This window comes from Panulirus ornatus, chromosome 22, assembly GCF_036320965.1.
Source record: "Panulirus ornatus isolate Po-2019 chromosome 22, ASM3632096v1, whole genome shotgun sequence".
In the NCBI taxonomy this organism is placed as follows: Eukaryota; Metazoa; Arthropoda; class Malacostraca; order Decapoda; family Palinuridae; genus Panulirus; species Panulirus ornatus.
This window is the reverse complement of record NC_092245.1, coordinates 22,958,341-22,983,200: the sequence shown is the minus strand read 5'-3', so window position 1 is coordinate 22,983,200 and position 24,860 is coordinate 22,958,341. Positions and strand designations below refer to the sequence as shown.

Here is a 24,860-nt window from a genome sequence, read left to right as displayed (position 1 = left end):
GAGAGAGATGTGTGGAAGTAAAAGGAGCGTGGTTGAGAGAGCAGAAGAGGGTGTTTTGAAATGGTTTGGGCACATGGAGAGAATGAGTGAGGAGAGATTGACCAAGAGGATATATGTGTCGGAGGTGGAGGGAACGAGGAGAAGAGGGAGACCAAATTGGAGGTGGAAAGATGGAGTGAAAAAGATTTTGTGTGATCGGGGCCTGAACATGCAGGAGGGTGAAAGGAGGGCAAGAAATAGAGTGAATTGGAGTCGTGTGGTATACCGGGGTTGACGTGCTGTCAGTGGATTGAAGCAAGGCATGTGAGGCGTCTGGGGTAAACCATGGAAAGCTGTGTAGGTATGTATATTTGCGTGTGTGGACGTGTGTATGTACATGTGTATGGGGGGGGGGGGTTGGGCCATTTCTTTCGTCTGTTTCCTTGCGCTACCTCGCAAACGCGGGAGACAGCGACAAAGTAAAAAAAAAAAAAAAAAAAAAATATATATATATATATATATATATATATATATATATATATATATATATATATATATATATATATATATATTTTTTAACTATTCGCCGTTTCCCGCGTTAGCAAGGTAGCGTTATGAACAGAGGACTGGGCTTTTGAGGGAATATACTCACCTGGCCCCCTTCTCTGTTCCTTCTTTTGGAGAAAAAAAAAAAAAAAAAAATATATAACTACAAGATACCAAGGAACCTAGGTTGGAATCTTAGCCTAGCTACAACTACTTCTCATTATCTTGACTTGTTAAGGACTTTAGAGTGGGTGTTTGATTTCAAGAATATATTAGTTTGCATCTTGAGCAAGACGGTGTACGGACCTCGACCATAACGGTACCACCTATAGGGATATGCTCATGTGACCAGACCCCTTTAGGTCACGGATTAAGCCATCGTACCCAAGGTTTTGTGCCGTCGTAATTATGGGAATAATTACTTAAAATGATGCTACTGATCTTGGTTAAGGAGAGAAATCAGAATCCACACGAAAACTCCAACACTAAAGCCTGGTTTTCGCTTCCTTTTTTTTTTTTTTCAATCAGAATGATTTAAAGTCTGTATTTATACCCGAAAACCAGAGTCGAACCCCAAATTCTTGTAAGCGATACACCAACCTGGAGTTGCCTCTTTTGCGGTTGGCCACTCCAGCAGTGTAAGCGACCTTGGACGATGTAGACGCAGTAGGGAGATTAAGGCAAGGAACTGCGTATAGATCGTCATGGTGTGTGTCGTGTATGGAAGGTTAAGCAACAGAGACTCGACAGATGACCATGATCCGAACAGGGGAAAAAAATAAGGAATACACTCTGGGTTGTGAACCAGGTTCGGTTTCCTTCACTAACTGGGAGTCATTTGAGATTGTAGCAAATGTATAAGAGGGATTTCCAAAAGAACTTTCATGGCCAACTGTATATATTCTCATGACTATTTGCCACGTCCTTCCATTCAGGCTCTCCCATGGTATACGTAGATATTGCTGGTAAGACTGTCAACAGGCCGCCATCGAATTCAGTCAGATGCCGCTTTCACGAAATTCAGGAACTGAACGTGCGAAGCTCATGCGCGATCACATAACTAAAATGCACGGACGAAACACCGATAACGTAAGAAGCTCCTTACCCTATACCGTAAATGCTGAGGCAAGACGCTTCCTATCAGTAGCTATAGATGGAGAAGTACCCGTCTTTTAACACGTATATGGAAGACTTCGAAGTGTAAATATTTACTTTTCAGACAACCTGCCGAAGGAAATTCGTTCCACATCCCAATAGGTCATTAGACATCTTACATCCCAGTAAGTCATTAGACATCTTATGAAGGACCTTTGCAATCAACTACGATCGGTTCAGAAATCCTCGATGTCTACAGAAAACGCTTATAAAACATGGGTTAACTGGCACTTGTTTGAAGGCTGGCCTTCCCCGCAGGCATCTGCAGCCACCGAGCACGGAACCTCCAGTCGATTACCTCACGAAGAATGTCAAGGAAAAGACAGAAGTTGGGCGAGCTTTGAAGTGCAGGAAAATTGTGAAGTTCAGGCGCTCGGTCAACCAACCTTACCTAACCCCTTCCCCTGCAGGAGGGATCTGCCTTGCGGTTAAAAACCCGAACTTAAACTTTATAATAATACGATTTACGCCATAATACTGACGACTGCCCTGAACGGCGCTTGATCAGCCATCCGTTCGAAAACATCGTCCTCAGCGGCTCCCAGGCGCCCGTGGTGGAGGTGGTCGGGTTCTTTTCTTTGACTCGCTCGGGCGAATTTCGTCCTCCAGTGACGAACGGACTCAAGATTTTATTTCTCAGGAAGAAAGGAAGATTCATCACCGAGGCTAGAGCTGCACTTAGAGAGAGAGAAAGAGAGAGAGAGAGAGAGAGAGAGAGAGAGAGAGAGAGAGAGAGAGAGAGAGAGAGAGAGGTTAAGGGGATTGCGAAGACCAAAGGTTAAAGGATGGGAATAAGTCTGTTGTGTATATTCGTGGATAATACCTTTCAGTAAGCACTTCCGACGTGGATGGTCTGAGGAAATTACGGTCACCAATTTTAACATTCTTAACCCACGACACTAACATACGATGGACGTTCTTTGACACACACACACACACACACACACACACACACACACACACACACACACACACACACCCGACCCACGGGTCCTCTCCTGGCTCACCTGCCTGGTGGCAGGTTTCGTCTAGAGATCTACATCTTTAGGGACGCGATGGCCACTCAAACTTTGGTTATAACACCACACAAGTTTTTGAACGTAGAACTCCTGTGGTGTTTTCACTCCGTGTGGTGCGTCTTTTTTCTCTTGGGGCGAAAATGGGGGGAAGAACACCTCTCTCTCTCTCTCTCTCTCTGTCTCTCTCTGTCTCTCTCTCTCTCTCTCTCTCTCTCTCTCTCTCTCTCTCTCTCTCTCAAAAATTTACAAACATTTCTCCCTTTACTTAACAATTTAGTACCTTCTATCAACTTTACTGTGGAAGTGGAAAATAATTGTATGTTGCCATTTTAACGTTCCATGACCCCTAGGGATAGAAACACGTTTAAGTTTAGCATATACAGAAAATCCACCGTTGTTTGATCTTATGGTCATTATTACTCATCTCAACATGACAGAGTTAAACTATTATCATTCCAGTCGATGTTCCTTTGGGCATAACGTATATGTAGTCCGGAATTTATTGATGATGAATTTAAGAATATATATTCACTGGATCCACGTTAAGGTATCGTAGATCTTTCATTGATGAATCCCTTTAAGTTTGCAAAGAAATCATTTTATAGTCGAACCCAAACTACCCCTTGATACCAAGAATATTTTAGTTCTCCCTTGTAGTGATGATTTTGAATTACTTCCCAAGTTGCTTCAATCTTTTATTGTAAATGTAGCCTTCAGCAATAACAGTACTACAAAGAATATTAAAAAAAAAATTCTGGGGGCTGTGTTAACAGAATCCCATGTAGAAACTGTAATATCTTTTATGTTGGGCCATCTGGTAAGGAACTTTATGTTAGACTTAGGCAACAAAAAATATAAGGACAGAACAAGAATCAAATGCTCTGTTTAATCACATTAAGAATTATGACCATTAAATGGACTGGAGTAACGTTGATTTAGATATTAACTGTAACTCCTTTACCACAAGAAATATCACTGAATCTTCTATTATCAAATATCACTGAATCTTTTAGTATTAAATGCACAAACAATTGTAACATTGATATTGATGAAGATCTGTTGAAAATGAATAGCTTTGTCGTTGGCAAAATTTGCAAACAGTTCCCATTCCTGTCCAAACAATAAAATCTTATGACAGACATGATGTCAGAACCGAACACAATAACCCGAACACCACCATCCGGTAACGCTTGTTTACCATTGGCGTCATAGCTACGTATCTTCCGTGTATATCAACAATCAGTTCTACGTCTTCTGTCTCATTCTTGTATCTTTCCTGACAGTCTGATCATTACACGAAAATGCACTTGACAACATATTGTGTTCCATTTTCCTCGTGATTATGTGTGTGTGTGTGTGTGCTGAAAAAGGACTGGTGATTGGGGATACCTGGCTTAAAAAGAGGGGTATACATAGATATACGTATGTGAGTAGGAGATATGGCCGGAGAGCTCTGTTGGATTGCGTGTTAATTGATAGGCGTGTGAAAGATACTTTTGGATGTAAATGTGCTGAAAGAGGCAGCTGGAGGGATGTCTGATCATCATCTTGTGGAGGCGAAGGTAAAGATTTGTAGAGGTTTTCAGAAAGAAAGATAGAATGTTGAGTGTGAAGAGAGTGGTGAGAGTAAGTAAGCTTGAAAAGGAGACTTGTGTGAGGAGAGATTGAAATCAGAATAGCGACAGGTGAGAGCAAATGACGTAAGGGGAGTAGGGGAGGAATGGGATGTATTTAGGGAAGCAGTGATGGCTTGCGCAAAATATGCTTGTGGCATGAGAAAGATGGGAGGTGAGCAGATTAGAAAGGGTAGTGAGTGGTGGGATGAAGAAGTAAGATTGTTTGTGGAACAGAAGAGAGAAGCGTTTGGGCGATTTTTGCAGAGTAGTAGTGCAAATAACTGGGAGATGTATAAAGGAAAGCAGCAGGAGATCAAGAGAAAGGTACAAGAGGTGAAAAAGAGGGCAAATGAGTGTTAGGGTGAGAGAAGATCATTAAATCTTTGGGAGAATAAAAAAAATGTTTTGGAAGGAGGTAAATAAAGTGCGTAAGACAAGAGAACAAATGGGAACATCGGTGAAAGGGGCTAATGGGGAGGTAATAACAAGAAGTGGTGAAGTGAGGAGATGGAGTGGGTATTCTGAATTTTTGTTGAATGTGTTTGATGATACAGTGGCAGATATAGGGTGTTTTGGTCAAGGTCGCTTGTGAAGTGAGAGGGTCAGGGAGAACGGTTTGGTAAACGGAGAAGAGGTAGTGAAAGTTTTGCGGAAGATGAAAGCCGGCAAGGCGAAGGGTTTGGATGGTATTGCAGTGGAATTTATTGAAAAAAAAGGGGTGACTGTGTTGTTGACTGGTTGGTAGGGATATTCTCTGTATGTATGGTTCATGGTGAAGTGCCTGAGGATTGGCGGAAGGCATGCATAGTGCCTCTGTACAAATGTATAGGTATTAATATGTGGACTTTTATGTATAAACATGTGTATGTGGGTGGGTTGGGCCATCCTTTTGTATGTTTCCTTGCCCTACCTCGCTGGCGCAGGAAACAGCAACTAAGTATAATAGACATAAATGGATATATATATAAAAGAAAAAAAATATATATATATATATATATATATATATATATATATATATATATATATATATGTATATGTATATATATATATATATATATATATATATATATATATATATATATGTATATGTATATATATATATATATATATATATATATATATATATATATATATATATATATTCTTGGGGATAGGGGAGAAAGAATATTTCCCACGTATTCCCTGCGTGTCGTAGAAGGCGACTAAAAGGGGAGGGAGCGGGGGGCTGGAAACCCTCCCCTCTCAATTTTTTTTTTCTAATTTTCCAAAAGAAGGAACAGAGAAGGGGGCCAGGTGAGGATATTCCCTCAAAGACTCAGTTCTCTGTTCTTAACGCTACCTTGCTAATGCGGGAAATGGCGATAGTTGAAGAAGTATCTAAATATATATCATGTATATATATAAATTATTTATATATGATGAGGGAATGTAAGGGTGTGTAAATGAATTGATTCTTGGCTCTCTACTACCAAAGTAAGGGCACAAGTGTGAATATATTATGATTGATTGATATATATATGAGATATATGATCAATTTGTTCAGTCGGCTTGATAGAGCTGTGCGCAGGAGGATGTAGTGGCTGAAATTCAAAGTGTAGGACAATGTGAGTGGGATGGTTTGATGAGTGAGTAAAGAAGTGAGATTGTGAAATGTGGGTTAAGAGCAAAGAGGGTTATATGGTTTGCACATGGGAGTGTGAGGAGATTCCAAGGGTAATGGTCGAGGTGGAGGAAATGAGAGGAAAAATTTGGGGGGAAGTGATGAAAAATGTTTGTATCGGGGCTGGATTGCAGAGGTGGAAAGGAAGGGTAAGGAATAGAGTGAATGGGCGATGTATTTGGGGTTGAACTGTGTAGGATAGCAGGGATGTAAGTCTCGGTAAACATAAATGGGGTATGTATATTGCGATGTGGACGTGATAACATGTGTATGGGGGGGGGCATCTTCGTGATTGCGCTATCGCAGCGGAGAAGGAATGTATAATGAAAGATATAAACAATGTGTGGATTGGAAGGTATTGATGAGTTATAGAACCGTAAGGTATAAGAATAATGTGTGGGCAATTAGAAGAGTGAAAAGTGTTTATCGAGAGTAAGGCTGTGTTTAGAAAGGTATTGGTCACATGGATGATATGGTGGAGGGGATGTGAGTCCCATGGTGTTATAATGTTATGGATGGGTGTAGGGAGGGAGAAGAGGGAGACAAGTTGAGCGTGGGAAAGATGGAGTGAGTCAGTTTTCGCTGTGATACGCTGGGGCCATGAAAACTGCAGAAGGGTGATGAGGGTAAAGTGTGGAAAGAGAAAGTTAAGAGTAATGTGAATGACAGGTTATTAGGTTCATAGTTTGGTAAATCATATATATATATATATATATATATATATATATATATATATATGTATGGGAATGTAAGGGTGTGTGAAAGATATTTGATTTCTTGGCTCTTCCTAACTAACCAAAATAAGGCAAACAAGTGTGTATATATATATATATATATATATATATATATATATATATATATATATATATATATATATATATGGTTGCGAGGCGTGGGCTATGGATAGAGCTGTGCGCAGGAGGATGTATGTGCTGGAAATGAGATGTTTGAGGACAATGTGTGGTGTGAGGTGGTTTGATCGAGTGAGTAACGTAAGGGTAAGAGAGATGTGTGGAAATAAAAAGAGCGTGGTTGAGAGAGCAGAAGAGGGTGTTTTGAAGTGGTTTAGGCACATGGAGAGGATGAGTGAGGAAAGATTGACCAAGAGGATATATGTGTCGGAGGTGGAGGGAACAAGGAGAAGAGGGAGACCAAATTGGAGGTGGAAAGATGGAGTGAAAAAGATTTTGTGTGATCGGGGCCTGAGCATGCAGGAGGGTGAAAGGAGGGTAAGGAATAGAGTGAATTGGATCGATGTATTATACCGGGGTTGACGTGCTGTCAGTGGATTGAAGCAGGGCATGTGAAGCGTCTGCGGTAAACCATGGAAAGCTGTGTAGGTATGTATATTTGCGTGTGTGGACGTATGTATATACATGTGTATGGGGGGGGGGGGCATTTCTTTCGTCTGTTTCCTTGCGCTACCTCGCAAACGCGGGAGACAGCGACAAAGTATAATAAGAAAAAGAATAAAAAATAATTCATGGATCTGGAGAAGGCATATGATAGAGTTGATAGAGATGCTCTGTGGAAGGTATTAAGAATATATGGTGTGGGAGGCAAGTTGTTAGAAGCAGTGAAAAGTTTTTATCGAGGATGTAAGGCATGTGTACGTGTAGGAAGAGAGGAAAGTGATTGGTTCTCAGTGAATGTAGGTTTGCGGCAGGGGTGTGTGATGTCTCCATGGTTGTTTAATTTGTTTATGGATGGGGTTGTTAGGGAGGTGAATGCAAGAGTTTTGGAAAGAGGGGCAAGTATGAAGTCTGTTGGGGATGAGAGAGCTTGGGAAGTGAGTCAGTTGTTGTTCGCTGATGATACAGCGCTGGTGGCTGATTCATGTGAGAAACTGCAGAAGCTGGTGACTGAGTTTGGTAAAGTGTGTGAAAGAAGAAAGTTAAGAGTAAATGTGAATAAGAGCAAGGTTATTAGGTACAGTAGGGTTGAGGGTCAAGTCAATTGGGAGGTGAGTTTGAATGGAGAAAAACTGGAGGAAGTGAAGTGTTTTAGATATCTGGGAGTGGATCTGGCAGCGGATGGAACCATGGAAGCGGAAGTGGATCATAGGGTGGGGGACGGGGCGAAAATTCTGGGAGCCTTGAAGAATGTGTGGAAGTCGAGAACATTATCTCGGAAAGCAAAAATGGGTATGTTTGAAGGAATAGTGGTTCCAACAATGTTGTATGGTTGCGAGGCGTGGGCTATGGATAGAGTTGTGCGCAGGAGGATGGATGTGCTGGAAATGAGATGTTTGAGGACAATGTGTGGTGTGAGGTGGTTTGATCGAGTAAGTAACGTAAGGGTAAGAGAGATGTTTGGAAATAAAAAGAGCGTGGTTGAGAGAGCAGAAGAGGGTGTTTTGAAATGGTTCGGGCACATGGAGAGAATGAGTGAGGAAAGATTGACCAAGAGAATATATGTGTCGGAGGTGGAGGGAACGAGGAGAAGAGGGAGACCAAATTGGAGGTGGAAAGATGGAGTGAAAAAGATTTTGTGTGATTGGGGCCTGAGCATGCAGGAGGGTGAAAGGAGGGCAAGGAATAGAGTGAATTGGAGCGATGTGGTATACCGGGGTTGACGTGCTGTCAGTGGATTGAATCAAGGCATGTGAAGCGTCTGGGGTAAACCATGGAAAGCTGTGTAGGTATGTATATTTGCGTGTGTGGACGTATGTATATACATGTGTATGGGGGTGGGTTGGGCCATTTCTTTCGTCTGTTTCCTTGCGCTACCTCGCAAACGCGGGAGACAGCGACAAAGCAAAAAAAAAAAAAAAAAAAAATATATAAATATATATATATATATATATATATATATATATATATATATATATATATATATAGTAGCACTACTGAAACAGGAGTGGTGGGAGTATGTGATAGAGTGTAAGTAAACTCTAGATTGATATAGGTAAAACTGAAAGTGGATGGAGAGACATGGGTGATTATTAGTGCATATGCACCTGGGCATGAGAAGAAAGATCATGAGAGGCAAGTGTTTTGGGAGCAACTGAGTGAGTGTGTTAGTACTTTTGATGCACGAAACCGGGTTATAGTGATGGGTGATTTGAATGCAAAGGTGAGTAATGTAGCAGTTGAGGGAATAATTGGTGTACATGGGGTGTTCAGTGTTGTAAATGGAAATGATGAAGAGCTTGTAGATTTCTGTGCTGAAAAAGGACTGGTGATTAGGAATATCTGGTTTAAAAAGAGAGATATACTTACGTATGTAAGTAGGAGAGATGGCCTGGAGAGTGCTATTGGATTACGTGTTAATTTATAGGCGCGCGAAAGAGAGACTTTTGGATGTTAATTGATTAGAGAGTGCAACTGGAGGGATGTCTGATCATTATCTTGTGGAGGCGAGGATAAAGATTTGTAGAGGTTTTCAGAAAAGAAGAGAGAATGTTGGGGTGAAGAGAGTGGAGAGTAAGTGAGCTTGGGAAGGAGACTTGTGTGAAGAAGTACCAGGAGAGACTGAGTACAGAATGGAAAAAGGTGAGAACAAAGGACGTAAGGGAAGTGGGGGAGGAATGGAATGTATTTAGGGAAACAGTGATGGCTTGCGCAAAAGATGCTTGTGGCATGAGAAGCGTGGGAGGTGGGCAGATTAGAAAGGGTAGTGAGTGGTAGGATGAAGAAGTAAGATTATTAGTGAAAGAGAAGAGAGAGGCATTTGGACGATTTGTGCAGGAAAATAATGCAAATGACTGGGAGATGTATAAAAGAAAGAGGCAGGTCAAGAGAAAGGTGCAAGAGGTGAAAAAGAGGGCAAATGAGAGTTGGGGTGAGAGAGTATCATTAAATTTTAGTGAGAATAAACAGATGTTTTGGAAGGAGGTAAATAAAGTGCGTAAGACAAGGGAGCAAATGGGAACTTCAGTGAAGGGGGCTAAAGGGGAGGTGATAACAACTAGTGTTGATGTGAGGAGGTGGAGTGAGTATTTTGAAGGTTTGTTGCATGTGTTTGATGATAGAGTGGCAGATATAGGGTGTTTTGGTCGAGGTGGTGTGCAGAGTGAGAGGGTTAGGGAGAATGATATGGTAAACAGAGAAGAGGTAGTAAAAGCTTTGCGGAAGATGAAAGCCTGCAAGGCAGCGGGTTTGGATGGTATTACAGTGGAATTATTAAAAAAGGGGGTGACTGTATTGTTGACTGGTTGGTAGGGTTATTTAATATATTTATGACTCATGGTGATGTGCCTGAGGATTGGAGGAATGCTTGCATAGTGCCATTGTACAAAGGCAAAGGGGATAAGAGTGAGTGCTCAAATTACAGAGGTATAAGTTTGTTGAGTATTCCTGGTAAATTATATTGGAGGGTATTGATTGAGAGGGTGAAGGCATGTACAGAGCATCAGATTGGGGAAGAGCAGTGTGGTTGCAGAAGTGGTAGAGGATGTGTGGATCAGGTGTTTGCTTTGAAGAATGTATGTGAGAAATACTTAGAAAAGCAAATGGATTTGTATGTAGCATTTATGGATCTGGAAAAGGCTTATGACAGAGTTGATAGAGATGCTCTGTGGAAGGTATTAAGAATAAATGGTGTGGGGGCAAGTTGTTAGAAGCAGTGAAAAGTTTTTATCGAGATGTAAGGCATGTGTACGTGTAGGAAGAGAGGAAAGTGATTGGTTCTCAGTGAATGTAGGTTTGCGGCAGGGGTGTGTGATGTCTCCATGGTTGTTATTTTGTTTATGGATGGGGTTGTTAGGGAGGTGAATGCAAGAGTTTTGGGAAGAGGGGCAAGTATGCAGTCTGTTGTGGATGAGAGAGCTTGGGAAGTGAGTCAGTTGTTGTTCGCTGATTATACAGTGCTGGTGGCTGATTCGTGTGAGAAACTGCAGAAGCTGGTGACTGAGTTTGGTAGTGTGAAAGAGGAAAGCTGAGAGTAAATGTGAATAAGAGCAAGGTTATTGGGTACAGTAGGGTTGAGGGACAAGTCAATTGGGAGGTAAGTTTGAATAGAGAAAAACTGAAGGAAGTGAAGCGTTTTAGATATCTGGGAGTAGATTTGGCAGCGAATGGATCCATGGAAGCGGAAGTGAATCCTAGGGTTGGGGAGGGGGCGAAAGTTCTGGGAGCCTTGAGGAATGTGTGGAAGTCGAGAACATTATCTCGGAAAGCAGAAATGGGTATGGTTGAAGGAATAGTGGTTCCAACAATGTTATATGGTTGCGAAGCGTGGGCTATAGATAGAGTTGTGCGTAGGAGGGTGGATGTGCTGGAAATGAGATGTTTGAGGACAATATGTGGTGTGAGGTGGTTTGATCGAGTAAGTAATGAAAGGGTAAGGGAGATGTGTGGTAATAAAAAGAGTGTGCTTTAAAGATCAGAAGAGGGTGTTTTGAAATGGTTTGGTCGCATGGAGAGAAGTGAGGAAAATTGACCAAGAGGATATATGTGTCAGAGGTGGAGGGAACGAGAGAAGAGGGAGACCAAATTGGAGGTGGAAAGATGGAGTGAAAAAGATTTTGAGTGATCGGGTCCTGAACATGCAGGAGGGTGAAAGGCGTGCAAGGAATAGAGTGAATTGGAACGATGTGGTATACCGGGGTCGACGTGCTGTCAATGGATTGAACCAGGGCGTGTGAAGCGTCTGGGGTAAACCATGAAAGTTCTGTGGGGCCTGGATGTGGAAAGGGAGCTGTGGTTTCAGTGCATTATACATGATAGCTAGAGACTGAGTGTGAACGAATGTGGCCTTTGTTGTCTCTTCCTAGCGCTACCTCGGGCACATGAGGGGGGAGGGGGTTGTCATTTCATGTGTTGCGGGGTGGCGATGGGAATGAATGAAGGCAGACAGTATGAATTATGTACATGTGTATATATGTATATGTCTGTGATTGTATATATATGTATACGTTGAGATCTGTAGGTATGTATATTTGCGTGTGTGGACGTGTATGTCTATACATGTGTATGTGGGTGGTTTGGGCCATTCTTTCGTCTGTTTCCTTGCGCTACCTCGCTAACGCGGGAGACAGCGACAAAGTGAAATGATAAATGAATGTATATATATATATATATATATATATATATATATATATATATATATATATATATATATCTTTCTTTCATACTATTCGCCATTTCCCGCGTTAGCAAGGTAGCGTTAAGAACAGAGGACTGGGCCTCTGAGGGAATATCCTCACCTGGCCTCATTTTCTGTTCCTTCTTTTGGAGAATTAAAAAAAAACGAGAGGGGAGGATTTCCAGCCCCCCGCTCCCTCCCCTTTTAGTCGCCTTCTACGACACGCAGGGAATACGTAGGAAGTATTCTTTCTCCCTTATCCCCATATATATATATATATATATATATATATATATATATATATATATATATATATATATACACACACTCGTTTGCCTTATTTCGCTTAGCTAGGAAGAGCCAAAAATTCAAATATCTTTCTCACAACCTTACAATCGCCCCTCCCCCCCCACCAAAAAAAGAATCAGTTAAGCCATCTTGTAAGAATGATTCAGTCTGGTGCTCATAGAAAAAAAAAATCCCCACTTTCTTTGTTAACGACCAGCGTTTATTATTCTGGGTTATCCTGGTGCTCTCAACTGAACCAGCGTTTCGACACCTTTCAAATCTTTCTAGTGACTTAATCCCATGTTAAGTACTTGTGAGGAAGGGAGTATACTGCTTCAGTCTGTGCTTCGTCTCAACAGGAAATGAAAACCAGTATTGTTGATACTTCATCATGGATGCGTTCGTAACATTGCATTCATCATTTCTCTTACCGACTGACTACTCAAACGTATAAAATGTACAATACAGGCTATAATCACCCTTAAGGCACATCAGCCAAGCCATGTGCATAATTTTAAGTTTCAAGCGAAATGAAAACCTTAGATCACCTGTCATATAGGACATCGAAGACTTAAGTCATACTTCCGAACACTGTCAATAAGAAATTCTCACCCGACTCCATGAAAACGTCTGATATTTTGGAAAAATTGTTTGCCTCATTGTCGACCCTCCATACCAAGCCATAATGTAGACCCACCATCGTCAAAATGCTGCTGCTTCAGTCTCGTGCACCTGACGTCTCCCGTTGCCTTGTATTTTACGAAAACTACGCTATCAGATGTTATAATCCGTCCCACTACGTAGCCCCGAAAGGCTTAAAAAAAAGAAATGCTTAAGCTTAAACGGGAGGGTAAAAAAGACATGCTTAAGCTTAAACGGGAGGGTAGAAAAAAAGAGAAAAAATATGTTCTTCCTACTTACGCTAAATTGACGACGCTTGATTTACGGTGTCGGTTATCTGCCGCGGGGCTGGGAAGGTATGACACGCTCCCATTGGTTGATTTAGATACACAAAATCTATTAATCCCTTTAATGAATTTCCGTGTTGATAACCCTGCACATGAGCTACTGTCGGTTAGCCTACCCATACAATCAAAGATCTACTCCAGACGATGCCCTACTAGTGTATATACAGGTCACCCTTATCTACTGATATGAAAATACGTCCAGTCACTCTGATTGAGGCGTGTCCGATTAAGAAGTAGTGAGGCAATGGTTTTCTTTTCACGTTCTTTCATTCACCTGAGAAGCGAGCTGTGGTGACCCAGCCTCGCGATGATGGTGACGAGGTCGCATTCACGATTCCACTGGTAGACAAGACAACTTCGGGTGATGGGGGAGTCAGCGTATAAAAGGATCCTGACAGACGTAGAGTCTCACACAATGCACTTCAGTCCTACTTGAGTTCACTTAACTGACTTGCCAACTCTCTTTCTCAGCAGGGGCTCACAGCGTGACCGCACTGATACAAAGTGTAAACAACACTGGCGTGTTGTGATTACAGGGTTGACGCTCTCCAGGAACTTCGCTGGAGGTAAACACGACCGGAGAGGTGGGGACCGTCCGGTTGTTCGGTGCTTACGTCCACAGTCCTCCCATTCTTACTATGTTTCTCAGTATTGCTCAGAGGGAATTTGTATCTCTCTCGAGTGTCGAAGGTGAGGAATAATGAGTGAGTGATGTCAAAACTCAGTCGTGAGGTCCTCATGTCGACAACCTATTCCCCGGAAATACTGAGATCACGGTTTTAAGCGAACTATACAGGACGTTGAGAAAAGCGTTTCATAAGTTTTTGGTTCTTTTTCACAGAGGTCGACCCTGTGGACGTCACATGCTTCGTTCACCTGTGATATGCTGCTTTTGAGGCTCTAAAATTTAAAGGGTAATTAGGTTATCCCGAGGCATTATTTTTTTTTAGTAACACTGTAAAGATGCCGTTCAATGCTGTCTATTTCATCTTAGTCTTGAATTAAGGTTTTTTGTGGTCATCTTCTTCGTACCATCGGCCGCGTTTAGAATGAACACAGAGGTCGCGCGAGAGACCTCTTTTACTGATTATGACTTCGTGAGACAGTGTTTGCTTCTCTTGAGGCGAGCGCGGTAATAAGGAGTTCCGAAGCAGCTTTCTAATTCTCGTGAAAATGAAGTTCAGACGACTCCTTATCCTAGACTGAGCGGTGCGTGAATAGGCTTAGTCGTACACCGTAAGGAAAGAATACAAAAAAAAAAAAAAAACGAACACACTAACGTTCTCGATGCGTTTGTAGCCTGGTTTAGGTGTCGTAATAGCCAGTAACAATTGTGAAACGTTTCATATATTCAAACGAATCTGACCTGTGTCACTTTTGAACTCGCTCCTCCTCGTACCTGCTTCCCTACAGTGTGAGGATATATCCAACCTTGACATGAAGCATATATATATGGTTCACTCACTGATTCACTCTTTCTTCGAACCGAACCCCGAAGCAGTTCAATGCATTTTCTCACTGGTTCGCCGCTTCACTTAGCAGTGTTATCGTGTCAGCGCAAAAGCATGTATGTTTTTTTTTAATCGTCAGTGTACGTATTCATTGTACACCACCAACGTGCCGAATTCATTTTCTTATCAAGGGAATATCTTGGTGTTTCGAAGAGGTAAAAAGATGAAGTTACGACCTATTATGATTTTTATCAGGAAACAAAAATGCCGTGTTCGGAAACCAAATCAATTATTTTCGGGACGGTCTTCAGATAGCCACCAGGGTGTCATGGCCAGGATGTGCTTGGCGAGATAGGAGGAGGTACTGCACTTTCCCAGTGTCGCTTGCTGTGTGTGTGCTCGCGTGTATGTGTGTGGATGGGTGGGTGGAGGGGGGGGGGGGATGATGAACTGTACGGTAGACTGTGTTTTCATCGTGTAACAAAATAACTGGGACTCATGACTTTGTCCGAGTTCGAGGTGAGGAACGCTGTAGACCCGGTCGCTCCCATACATTGTCCTCAAACACACACACACTCAGTGAGAGATGGCCTTGGCAGTCGACATCGTTCCTAACCTGTCGCCAGGGACCCACATTAGGAGGATAGTTAAGGAGACAAATATCAGAATAACTTGTAAGTTTAGGGATAAGGAAATATTCAGCGAGATGTTCATATCCTCCATAAGCCCAAAGCTAGAATATGCTTCAGATTTGGTCACCGCACTGAAAGAAGCACAAAGAGCTCGTAGAGAAGGTCTAGAGGAGGGCAACAAAGACGATGCCACAGTTACGAGAGTTAAGCTACAAGGGAAAGGCTGGAGGCTCATATTTACGCAACTTTGGAAGAGAGTAGAAATAGATGTCACTTAATTAACTTCTTAAGTTTTTTAAAGAGTTTGCCTGTGTGGATAGGTGACAGTTTTACTTCGGGAGATGAAGGGATAGAGCAACCAGAGGACATAACACGAAGTATGGAACTTGTTGAAAAAGGATGGAAAGAAATACCCTTATAGTATAAGACTGGTGGATGAATGGAACAGAACGACAGAAGACATTGTTAATGTAGACATCATACATGAATTTAAGAGAATGTATAACAGCAGATAGTGTTCAAGAGTTGGGAACCTTACGAGTGTAAACCCCTCCCCTCCCCTCACAATACAAATAGGTGATTAACACACGTTCAGCGAACGATGTCATTTGCTGTAAACCCAGTGCTAAACTGTCTCATAACACCGAAAAATTAAAAAGGCGTGTTTTTAATGAGTCTTATTCATTTGCGTCGACGATTCGTACCTGAAAAATGTCGTGTCGTGTCGTGTAGAGATGTGATGTACGATGACAACCAACCTGAGCGTCTGACGGTATCCAGCGAGACACTGAGAACCGACCGTCTCTCCACTCACCAGTCTTATCTATCACTGTCACCATCCTGACTGCTTGCACCACGAGTGGCCATTGACGTCCCCCTGTGTTTATCATGTTTTCCAATTTTTTTTTTCCCCCCCTTGGCCATGTACGTTATCTTATCGACCCGGATTTCAGTATCTTTGGATGATATGAAATGATGGTTGGCGTCATGAGACTTGATGCTAGAGAATGTATACATTTTCCCCTCCATAACAACTCTCGTGTTCCAGCGTCCACATTGGACCCAAGGATAAAGAAAAGGATGGTACGTGTCCTTCACCAGTGGTACATATCCTTCACCAGTCCGCTGGACAGAGACCCTCATGAGACCTCTGTAATCCTTTTTGCGCTACCGCTCGCAAGATGGAGCATAGGGTGCACGCTAGAACTAGACGGTAATACCTTCACAAATCAAATTCGATCCTGAACGTCAAACATGAGAGAGAGAGAGAGAGAGAGAGAGAGAGAGAGAGAGAGAGAGAGAGAGAGAGAGAGAGAGAGAGAGAGAGATTTCGCTCTCTTGCTGTCGGCTTGCATGATCATGTTGCAGGTTGACTGCCCCAAACGGTAGCACGCATTAGCAACTCGTGATGGCTTGTTTACTGTATATGTCCCTCAATTAGCAACTCATGGTGGCTTGTTCACTATATGTGTCCTTAAAGTAGCAACTTATGGTGGTTTGTTCACTATATGTGTCCCTCAGTTAGCAACTTATGGTGGCTTGTTCATTATATGTGTCCCTCACTTAGCAACTCATGATGGCTTGTTCACTATATGCGTCCCTCAGTCTCACAGAGATCCCGTCACAGTATGTGTTATACTCAAGTTATCTTATGGCAAGACGCGTGACTTCGCCTTGAAGCTTGTAGTTGTATATAGTAGTGTGTGGGTACTATAGGCAGTGTGTGTGTGTGGGTAGTGTGCTAGAGTGATGTGGGTCTAGTGTGTGTGTGGTTAGTGTGGGCAATGTGTGTGGATAGTGTAGGTAGTGTGTGTGGACGGGGTAGATAGTGTGTGTGTGTGTGTGTGTGTGTGTGTGTGTGTGTGTGTGTGTGTGTGTGTGTAATTTGTGTGTGTGGTGTAGGTAACTTGTGGATGGCGTAGATAGTGTGTGAAGGTGATGCAGATAGTTTGTATAGGTGGTGTACAAAAGTGTGTGTGTGTGTGTGTGGATGGTATAAGTAATATCTGGGTTCTATAGGTATATAGAGTGTGTGTTTTGTTTTCCATACTCTCAGCCTCTGAAAACATCTCAAATAATGACGGTTTTGGATCACTATCATCACTTGAGCTTTGATCAGCTACCGTCCCACTTGATAATGGCGACCTTGACTCCTGCATAGTGACTCCAGCAAGAGACTTGAATATCATAATGATCACCCAGATGCAGCGCAGCGGGAACATGCCATGTAGATGTGTCCAGGTGTTGTAACCCGCTTAGGACAACGGTATATAACGGTACAACGGTACCACCCTTGAGCATGATGGTGTAGCGTTTCAGCATAACGGTACGACCCTTGAGCACGAAGGTACTCTCCTTCAGCACGAAGATACGGTCATTGAGTATGAAGGGACGACCCTTGAACACGAAGGTACTCTCCCTCAGCACGAAGATACGGCCCTTGAGTAGGAAGGGACGGCCCTTGAGCACGAAGGTACTCTCCTTCAGCACGAAGATACGGCCCTTGAGTAGGAAGGGACGACCCTTGAGCACGAAGGTACTCTCCTTCAGCACGAAGATACGGCCCTTGAGTAGGAAGGGACGGCCCTTGAGCACAAAGGTACTCTCCTTCAGCACGAAGATACGGCCCTTGAGTAGGAAGGGACGACCCTTGAGCACGAAGGTACTCTCCTTCAGCACGAAGGTACGGCCCTTGAGTAGGAAGGGACGGCCCTTGAGCACGAAGGTACTATCCTTCAGCACGAAGATACGGCCATTGAGTAAGTAGGTACGACCCTTGAACACGAAAGCTCAATTCTTTGGTATGACGCGCTGGTTCTTTTTAACCCAACCTTCAAGGGTTAAGTCAAAGACTAAGCCATCATACCTAAGGGTCGCACCATCGTTCTCAGGGGTCGTAAAGTCGTACACATTGGTCGTCGACTGATGATCGATATCTCAATTGCCACCAGTGGGAATTCATCTGTTCATTATGTTATTGTTTGTCTGTTCATCATTCTGTTATTGTTTCCCATGAACAGACATCAAAGAACTGAATGGAGTCGTGAGTTCACTTCACGCGATCATACACACTCCGTTTTAGAATTTCGTCCAGAGATCACTAAGGCTTTTAAACGTCTTCACAAATTATGCTTACCTGAGCTTTTTCAGTTATTTAGTGCCGGTAATGACCCCAGAGGCGAAAAAGGTTACTACGTGTGGTAAAGTTAGGATCCAAAGTTTCCTGACGATGTCGAAGAACAGAAAACTGTTTTCCAGGAGATAAGATATGAGAGCAGAGACTCCTCCAGTGGCCAGTGAAAACATAGAACCTTACAGCAGGCAATAATGGTTGCAGCCAGATACCAGCGACCGCAAGGGTAGCAGCCAGATACCAGCGACCGCATGGGTAGCAAATAGATACCAGCGACCACAAGGGATGTACCCAGATACCAGTGACCACAAGGGCAGCAGCCAGATACCAGCGACCACAAGGGTAGCAGCCAGATACCAGCGACCACTTGGGTATCAGCCTGATACCAGGGGCCATAAGGGATGTAACCAAATACCAGCGACTACAGTGGTAGCATTCAGATACCAGCGACCACAAGGGTAGCAACCAGATTACAGCTTTACAAGGGCAGTAACCAGGTACCAACGATCACAAAAGTAACACCCTAGCACCAGCGATTCTTAAAGTAGCAGCTAAACACTAGCGATCACCTGGATAGTAGTTACATACCAGCGATCAAAAAAAGCACCAACGAATCATCAACGATCTCAAATTTAGCAACCAAAAACCAGCGATCACAAGAGTAGCAGCCAAACACCAGCGACCACAAGAGTAGCAGCCAGGCTCCAGCATCCTCTGAAGTACCGAACACAAGGTAGCAACCAGGTACCAGCGAACACACGGGTAAGATCCACACTCCAGGCACTGAGGACGGAGGGTAGAACACCCGCTCCTCAAAACAGTAAACTATGTGAGGGACTCACTGTCCAGTGGCTGGCTGAGGGCGTCCATCCTTGCGGCCTTCCTTCCTGCACCACTACTCTCTTGCAAATGGCGGCCGTGGTCTTTGTCTTATCTGGCCACAGTCATATGCCGGCCGATAAGATAAAGGAGACATTATCAGCCACTCTTCATCCAACGTACACTTGATAAGTTCGAGGCTCACTCGTAACATAACAGTTCTCACAGACATTTACATTAGAGAATAGGAAACCACAGACAGACTCTCTCTCTCTCTCTCTCTCTCTCTCTCTCTCTCTCTCTCTCTCTCTCTCTCTCTCTCTCTCTCTCTCTCTCTCTCTCTCTCTCTATCTATCTATCTATCTATCTATCTATCTCTCTCGATATATATATATATATATATATATATATATATATATATATATATATATATATATATTCATTTTTTTTATTCATACTATTCGCCATTTCCCGCGTTAGCAAGGTAGCGTTAAGAACAGAGGACTGGACCTTTGAGGGAATATCCTCACCTGGCCCCCTTCTCTGTTCCTTCTTTTGGATAATTAAAAAAACTGAGAGGGGAGGATTTCCAGCCCCCCGCTCCCTTCCCTTTTAGTCGCCTTCTACGACACGCAGGGAATACGTGGGAAGTATTCTTTCTCCCCTATCCCCAGGGTATATATATATATATATATATATATATATATATATATATATATATATATATATATATATATATATATATATATCCCGCAAGTGCTAGGTAACCACGACTCACCGGTGCGACCCGCCTGGGTAATGAGATGGTTAGTGACAGCTGGATAGTGAGCCAGCTTTTCAGTGACTGTCAGAAGTCATTTCTTTGACCCAGGTAGCAAAGGCAAAAGCATACAAAGCGTAACTTTTCACGAAAAGACAGACATCACAAATGCCATACATTAATCAGGTGACGCAGTGACTTACAGAGCAGGAACCAGAGGAATATTTATAGAAGAGGGAAAGATATATATATATATATATATATACAGAGAGAGAGAGAGAGAGAGAGAGAGAGAGAGAGAGAGGTGATGTTGGACTCCTAATTAAGGTTGTATCGTGAGTGAAGGCTCCTCACTCTCCTTAAAGAACTTCTCTATCTATAGGAGCTTGAACATCCCTGCTGCTGGAAGTAACCCAGCCTTGGGCAAAAGGAGCCTCTGGAAAGAGATCTCAGATAACACCAGTAGTCTTTCTCAGAGATTAGTCCTGGGATGATAAGATATGTAGCTAACAATGACAACAAGGACAGAACCATACCAGGTCCTGGCCTTCTCGACTGAGAAGGAAAGGTGAAGAATGAAAGAAAAGGATCGTAATGATTCCTTTGAACTCCTGAAGTGTTTAAGGACCTGCCTGATAACTGAGTGAAGATAGATTATAGGAGAAGAGAAAGACGAAGGAAGGAGAACTCCTAAACGTTTCTCTTTGAGGAAAGAAGGCGTAGTAACGGATAATCCTCGAGCATCTGGTCTCCACAAAGAAACTATGGGAAGCTGCATTTAGGCGCGTGCATTGGGTCCAGACCTTCATGGCCGGGACAGACGAAGATGGCTCGCGAGAGCAGTAGTCGAAATGGTACCTGTAGGACAGAGAGAAAGCAGCAATATCCCTTCAGAAAGGAAGGAATGGATGAAAAGAGGTGAGAAACAGTAAGGCCCAAGGCTTTGGATTCCCACTTTGGTTTAGAGAGACGCGAAAGCACAACCAGTTCACGAATGTGAGCAATGCTGGGGTGAATAAGATCTCTGTAGCTGTAGGAGAGTTGTACAGAAGATCGATAATCACGGCACTTATACAGCACTCCCAACCCTTGAGGAAGCGATTTTTGTGATATTCGTCATGTTGGAGCGTCGAAGGCAGCGTAGAAGGGTCTAGTTGTGCCTAACCTATTTATGTTAATGCAGAGTTGTATTGTCAGGTTTTGAAATTCATCAGCAGGACACGAGTAAGATTTGTGATATGAGGAGAAATTGCGTTTTTGCTCCGTTGAATCGAACCAAGTTACTCGCTCACTCATTGCGAGATGCTGCATAAGCCGGTAAACCAAGTCTCCAAGCCTTTCTTCAATCTTGCAGAGATTCTTTTTGATAGAATAAAGTTTGCATGTTAATGATAGATGTAGTATTTTTTAATCTTACGTCTGTCATGTAATGTGTTGCCGGTATGTATGTGTGTGTGTGTGTGTGTGTGTGTGTGTGTGTGTGTGTGTGTGTGTGTGTATAAGAGATAAACTTATCACTGGGCCATGTTCGGGGTCGTCTGGTACCCAGTCTGTCCACACCTGTGGCGTTTCATGCACTCATGGACCCTCACCCTCGCCAAGTCTGATGAAGTGGATTTTGGGGGGGTAGGTAAAGGATAATCCGGATACGTAAGTTCAAGACATGTAGCCTGAGCATTTGTTGCTGGATGGGTAAATAGCGGATGATGTGTGTGATGCCTTACTTTTGACCCGCCCTGTATATACCATCCAGTGAAAGCGTACGTGAGAGGGTACAGGTGAGTCGTCTCGCGGGGAATCCTGTTGTCTAGTTACTTCATCTCGGCAACAGATGACTCCAAGACATCATCATCTCTGTTGCTCATAACCTATAGACATTTGAGGATAAAGAGTCAGTTTATGATAAGCCAATTCATGGTGTTCCTGCGTGAGGTTTTGTGAGCCCCCAGCACTTCGTGGTCCACATGACTACACTCTCGTTACGGTGCTCGGGGCGTTCTCTGTAGTATATAGTCTAGGTAGCTGGTAGAAGCGAGACCTCTCGATATATCGCTGTAAAATTTAAGTCTGCCTGGTATACCATCGTCTAGAACTTGTACGTACAGCTCTAGGTTGGATGACCTATTCGTAGGGTCACTGTAGTGCACAGAGGAGAGGATTGGCAAGATGGGCTTAGCCACTCTAAAGTGCATATGGGGGTCGAGACGAGTATCAAATGTTGAGGTTTGGATGGACCTGGTAGTAAGGGCCTCCCTTGCAGGGGAGGGAGTGGCCAGTTCACTTATATATAGACATTCTCCGTCCGGACGTGTTGCCTAGATCAGCATGGTAGATGCTTTGAGGGTCTGGAGAGGAGGGAGAGGAACTGAATGAACCGTCCATAAGTCTGGGCCAGGCACAGTCTCCGAGGATGTAACCTGGGGAACACTTTCTCCTTCTCCTGGCAGTGAGTCAGAGATCCGTCCCACTGGTAGCAGCAGTGAGCTGCAGGAAGGCAAGAGTGACGAAGGACTTGAAAGCAACGCCTGGTTCTCCAAGCCTAGCATGGAGCGTTGCTAGGAGCTATCTATTTAGGTTGAGGTTCAGGATCTTTTCCATGTTTCGTCATCATCTTCCCTCAAAGCTGTCGTTAGGAGAAGGATAGCGAGGCTAGCGAGAAGGAAGAGGATGTGATGGTCATCTCCATCACTGTTACGTGTCTGTCCTTCTCAGATACTCCATCTTTTTGCCCAGAATAACATGGTACTCCGTGGAGCCAAGTGGTGTACACAACAAAGCACTGTCGTCAGGGGTCAGTGGATATAAGGATCTCGCAAAACATGACATTGAAAAATCATTAGAATACGAAAAAAATAATGTATCTTAGATTTTCATATGTTTGTTTTTAGTCTATATTCTCGTTAATTTCATATTTTCCCTATCTTCGTTTGTTTTCTACACGATGATAGAATTTTTTTTCAACAATATGACATACGAAAAATTACCCATTGCATCTCTATGGTCTATAAGATTTTCCTCACCCGTTGTCACATTTCTCTCGATAGATTTAGAATCTTGATAAAAGCGTTTTCTTACTGTCTCGTTAACGTGACACAGAAGTTAGCCATCAGTATGTAATAATGAGAATTTGTTGAACCCTTTTTTATAGTTTGTAGAAAATTTGAATACATTATTCACTCTCAAAATCTATTTCAGGATCTTTTCGTAATGTCATTCTCTCTCTTTATAAGATCAGTTTATTGTCTTATTTAACTCATAATGACTGCTTATGAGTGGCATGGTAGAGAGAGACAGTGTGTCATGAATGAGTACCACCAGAAGATAGCAAACCTGTGCTATACTTAGCAAGGTAATGGTTCATATCACTGTGCAGACGGTGGGTATAGGAGGAACCCAACTGATGTAACCCGACGCTCTTTTTTTTTATTTTTTGGCAGAGGTCACAAGAGGAGGACAGTGAGAGGAGCAGCGAGGGTGGATCTTGGGGATGTCTCTCCCCTCGAGAGCCCTCCCTCCTCCTGCACCACGTGCTGCACGCCAGGACACGTGCCAGGGCGCTCGGAAAGCTACCCAAGCATAATTCTCAGGTAAGTAGGCGTATGTGTGTGTGTGACGGAATCCCCCATTTTTGTTTTTCCTCTCCTGGAATATGTTGTATTTCTAAGATGCTTCCAGGCGTCCATGATATCTGTACTGGTGTTTCCTCTTGTGGTTGAGTTCGGTGAGGATATTCTGGACTCCTGGTGACAACAGGGCAGCTTGTCAGTTAATGGGAAAGGATGTTTAAGAGTCACGACTGATAGGGGTTCGTGTAGACTGATTGGGGTTGGTGTGCAGGAGTAAGTGCAGAAGAAACTCAGTAGTTGAAGATGAATTCCTTTCAAGGGAAGCGACTCTGGTCGAAGCAACTCCCACCCAGGGAATCAGTCGTGAGGTGGGAGCGCGGCAGCATGTATAGGTCCCTAAGGCTACTTCGATGGGGTGACTGGATAACCTCAGGAAGGAAAACCACCTGGGAGGAAAGAAGAAATGTCTCAGCGAAAGACGGAGATGAAAGCTCGTCCAGAGAACACTTATGTTCCTGTAGTGTTTGCTGGAAACTCGTTCAGAGAACACTTGTGTTCTTGTAGCGTTTGCTGGAAACTCGTCCAGAGAACACATGTGTTCTTGTAGTGTTTGCTGGAAACTCGTCCAGAGAACACTTATGTTCCTGTAGTGTTTGCTGGAAACTCGTTCAGAGAACACTTGTGTTCTTGTAGCGTTTGCTGGAAACTCGTCCAGAGAACACTTGTGTTCTTGTAGTGTTTGCTGGAAACTCGTTCAGAGAACACTTGTGTTCTTGTAGCGTTTGCTGGAAACTCGTCCAGAGAACACTTATGTTCCTGTAGTGTTTGCTGGGCGTGTCTTATCCCTGTTTCATCTGGTGCGAGATTTGAGCATGGCAGAAGGGAGGATATCTGATAAGGAAAGTGGTAGAAAGGCGCTCAATAGAAACTGGAGGAGCGGGGAATAAGACAGGCTAGAGCAGGTGTTCCTCAGGATTTCTAAAGCCACGGAACCATCACATGAGATACCCCATGGATCTCCATCAAGCCTTCGTGGAACTTGAGTTTGAGAATCCGTGTATGGGTGGAACACATGTGGTATTATGTACGGGGAGAGTGGAAACGTAAGAGGTAAGGAATGTGTTTGAGAGCACAAGAAACTATAGTGCTTCAGAACCCAAGAAACTATAGTGCTTCAGAACCCAAGAAACTATAGTGTTTCAGAACACAAGAAACTATAGTGTTTCAGAACACAAGAAACT

The 24,860-nt window shown here is 43.2% G+C and overlaps 1 protein-coding gene and 1 long non-coding RNA gene across 2 annotated transcripts in view; one reads left to right on the top strand and one right to left on the bottom strand.

Moving 5' to 3' along the window:
* LOC139756631 (uncharacterized) overlaps nt 1-16,195 on the bottom strand; it is a 75,411-nt gene extending 59,216 nt beyond the window's left edge. Inside the window, 1 exon segment of the mRNA XM_071676302.1 lies at nt 16,046-16,195. Within this exon segment, the coding sequence (XP_071532403.1) occupies nt 16,046-16,180 (135 nt within the window). The 5' untranslated portion in view covers nt 16,181-16,195.
* LOC139756487 (uncharacterized) overlaps nt 1-23,754 on the top strand; it is a 520,136-nt gene extending 496,382 nt beyond the window's left edge. The window contains exon 3 of the long non-coding RNA XR_011714360.1: nt 23,491-23,754. This is a non-coding gene — a long non-coding RNA (uncharacterized lncRNA). The remainder of the gene's footprint in view (nt 1-23,490) is intronic.
* Nucleotides 23,755-24,860: the final 1,106 nt, after the last annotated feature.